General features: G+C 30.0%; 1 protein-coding gene across 2 annotated transcripts in view; it reads right to left on the minus strand.

The window, feature by feature from the left end:
- The window catches only part of LOC108969787 (ribose-phosphate pyrophosphokinase 2), a 26165-nt gene that overhangs the window by 17008 nt on the left and 5032 nt on the right, over positions 1–4125 (minus strand). Inside the window, exons 2-3 of one of the 2 annotated variants that reach the window (XM_018934709.1) lie at positions 3840–4023; positions 137–202 (exon numbers count right to left, since the gene is read on the minus strand). In XM_018934709.1, the coding sequence (XP_018790254.1) occupies positions 137–202; positions 3840–4023 (250 nt within the window). The remainder of the gene's footprint in view (positions 1–136; positions 203–3839; positions 4024–4125) is intronic. The other variant, XM_018934710.1, reaches the window with a different exon arrangement.

The raw sequence follows: 4125 nt of genomic DNA on the forward strand, positions 1-4125 counted from the left end.
AATACTTATTCAGTTACAACATATATTATTTTACTTTTTTATGGTTAATTTCAAATATTTCCATTTGAGTTTGTTTAAAAAACCAAATTTATATGTATTTTTGAAAGGATAAATAAAAACTAAAGATTGTAAATACCCTAAATTTCCAGTCGTGATTTTTTTTGGCGAACTTCATGTCAAAGCCATCTTCACCACCTTGCAACTGTATCGGAAAATGAAAAAAGAAATGCTTTAGAAAGAATCGTATACCATAAAAGAAAGACTATAAATCGATTCCTCAGTGACTAAATTAATAAAATTATCTTAGTAGCTTTTGATTAATTTGGATTTTATCTTTCATGTGGTCACAATTTTATCCATGTATATTATAATTTTTACAATTTCGTCGAAATTATGCTCAATCAAAAACCACAGATATGAATGAATTTATAAAGTATATATGTGTGTCTGTATATATGCTTGAAAATACCCAATTTAGTAAATAAATTTCTTTTTGTTTAACAGTACATGTATGTATATGGAATAAAGGTTGTGCAATTGCGATATATGTACATGTCTAAGGTATAAGTAAAAGCATTAACAATGTGAGTTCATAAGTAATCGCACAATAGATGACCCACAATCATCAAACCCAATGTATGCATTACTAACTTTATTCACCAAATTTGGCAACACAAATGAATTAAGAAATTTTAGAGATGTGGAACATCACTCGAAATGATCCATGGTATCATGCCATGTTCAATGTCATGTATTTTCCCAATCTTGATTTTCTTACGTTATTTTTTTAGATAGTTAGTTAATGAAATTTTAGTAGTTTTGAATAAGTTTTATATATGATATAGCTCTGTAGCTCATGAAATATATACAATAAGTAAAGGCCACAACCACTTTCAAAAATTACAAAAGCACATATGCCTCATTCCTGTCTGACTTCCTACACCGAATACGAGTTATCTAGTTCATTGACTTTTGCCATTTTTTGTGATTGTTAATAATACCACTTTATGGGCATGGCAGGAGTCAAATAACGCACATCCGAGAATTCAGTCTTACTATTTATGAGTTTTAACGATGATGTAGAGATAAAAGGTACACACTAAACCCAGCATTTCGCTTTTTAGTAGTTCATTAAGAGGTACGCAGCCGTATAGGGACAGCTGTTCATCGCAAATGTAGCTTTTTACATTTATGTAGATGTAAAAGTAGAATAAAATAGGGCTTTAAAAAATAAGTCACACAGGTCATGCAAAAGACTTTAGTAAATAGAATATAAGAATCACTTAGCCCTGTCATAAATTCTGTTACAAGTTCTGGCAGAAAAACATTTTTAAAAAATACCTAAGCATACTAGTATTACACTTTTGTCCCGGTTTTAACAGAAGAGAAGAGACTCCCACCAAGCAATTACGTCATTTGGATGGTGAACAAATGGATACATTTTTTTTGCGTAGATTTTGTCGTTTTGCTTATTAAAAACTTCTTTAACATGAATTGTAAACTTTGTAACAGAATTTATGGCAAGACCATGTACGAGTATATAAACTACAATGCACAAGGGATAAGTTGAAAAAGCATTACATGCAAGATAATCACACTCATATAGAAATCTACTTTATACACAATTTTTTGTCTTATTATTAATATTTAGCAAAATACAAACCTAGAAAATTAGTGATATATTTTTAATCTAATCATCCACTTGTGATTAATCATTGTGATTATTATATTCCAAACATTACCACATTACCCGAATATCTATTCAATTTTCTTTTGTCGAACACGCGGTCATATGTATAGAGTAAACGTATCATCATTGCCGCCACTGACTTGAAACGGAACCGCCTCCTAAAAACATCGAGGGTTCCATTGCTGTATAACAATATTTGACGTGGGCGTCTTACAACATTTGACCAGTCAAACCCGAGTAAATAACAGTTGGCATTAAGCGACATTCGCAGAGAAACCAAAAACACCTTCTAACATTTTCTCGGCTCCTTCCGGTATATGCCTATTTGGAGTTAAACAAGAACCCTCAAGCAAATACGTTCTGGATATTATAGTAAATTACACTCCTATGTCACATAGACAAAGACTCCACGCAAGACGCTCATCGCCGAAAATTACTCATCGATCACCATGTTCCGTATGGTCCGACTCGTCGAAACTACTTGTTTCCTGGGCTCACAGATGGATGACCTAGGTTTGAGTTAACCGGTTTTTTTTAGAAATATAACGGTAACATTATAATTCGAATTTATTACTTTTTATATACACACAACATGTTGCGTTAATCTGGTTACGTAGACGCTGCTGTTATCAGAAAATATGAAATTCTCATGATCATCTAATATTAACTTATTACACATCAATTACTAAATGTTTCAAACCAATTATATACATACACACATACATATACATAATTTATAAGAAAATGACTGTATGTATGTATTACATATTTCCTTTACTTTCCAGAACCTTTGAACATTTAGGAACAAACTCGCTTTGTCTCATAGATAAAATAGACTACATTTTTTCATACCGTAGCTTTAATGTATTTAGAATTGGTATTTAAATAAAAAAATTCCGAAATATGATAAATTCAAAACACCTTAAAGAGCTATAGTCATCTTAACAGATCCAGAATGACAAAATAAGCTAAACCATTAAAATTGCTTTTATACATATTTGCTCGGAATAGGGAATCTCCCGGTGTTACAAGCTTAGGGAAGAGGTATGTACATATATGTGATTCTTATTTAATATATCATTATTAATTTTTAAATTACAATTCAATTAAACTTGTGTTAAAAATTGAAAATTTAATTTTTAGACCCAAAATTAATAAATAAAATATAATCCTAAATTTCTATATCTCCCTAACCCATTACGCTATGAATCTCACGGTGTTACAAGCCTAGGGAAGAGGTATATGTGATTCTTATATATCATTTTTAATTTTTAAACTTAAATTCAATTAAACTTGTGTTGAAATTTTAATTTTTAATAATTGAAAAAATACAAATCGACCAGAATAGATTAAAGATGATGTTCCTTTGGGAGCTCTAGTTCAAAATGGTGAAACACGATGCACGCAAGTGCGAAGAAATGTTAATTCATACCATTGAATTAAATTTTTTTTTTCAATCCAATATTTGGCATTAAAAAACATTATAATTAAGTTTTTTGGTATTAATTTTTATTCAATCCCGTACTTGGGATAAATTTTTTATCTATTTTTTGGCATTAAATTTTTACAGATTTTTATTTTGTATCTCGTTTTGGGATTCAAAATTTAAAAATTATTTTCAATTAAGAGCTATTTTTCAAAACTTCTAAATTAAGTAATATTGTTCTCTCTCAAACTAAGCGACTTATTTGAACATAATTTCTTTTTGCATGTTTTCGTTGTTGTGTGGAATAGTTTAGCAAATGCAAGTGCATAGTTAGCTCGCATTTAGTGAGCATGCAAAAGTCTTGCCATTCTACTGAGATGATACCCTGTTTATTGGTATGAAAATGGTGGGTGTGTAGAGAATACAAAACACGGAATCCGGAAAAGCAAATGGTAATACCAAATGAAACAATTTTAAGCTCAGAAACTTTTTAATAACGATAAAGATATAAATTAATTGTAAAGTAGTAATTATAATGATAGAATTAATATTAAATATAAAAACTTCCCTTTTATTTGTTACACATTAAAACACAACAATTAAACAAAAACAACGTATTCAATGCAAAGAATTTCTAGAATATGTTCTTTGATCAATTATTCCCAATAATTAATTTTCAATTATATGCATAAATTTTAAATTTCTAGATAAACTATACATTACCTTATCTTTCTTATCTTGGCGGGCATAAGGAAAGCATGGAATAACTGCCGTCACTCTTGACGCTGATGCTATTTTACAAGCGTTTATCATGATCAGAAGTTCCATCAAATTGTCATTAATTTCCCCAGAACCTGACTGCACAATGTAAACATCTTCGCCACGTACAGACTCTCCAATCTCAACACTAGAAGAAATATTATAATTATATATACACTTGTGCTCACATAATTAAGCCACTGCATAGCAAAACTACGTTTCTGAAAATAAATTCACCGAATTAGCTTTT

Source organism: Bactrocera latifrons, unplaced genomic scaffold (genome assembly GCF_001853355.1).
Source record: "Bactrocera latifrons isolate USDA-ARS-PBARC rearing strain unplaced genomic scaffold, ASM185335v1 scaffold_265, whole genome shotgun sequence".
In the NCBI taxonomy this organism is placed as follows: domain Eukaryota; kingdom Metazoa; phylum Arthropoda; class Insecta; order Diptera; family Tephritidae; genus Bactrocera; species Bactrocera latifrons.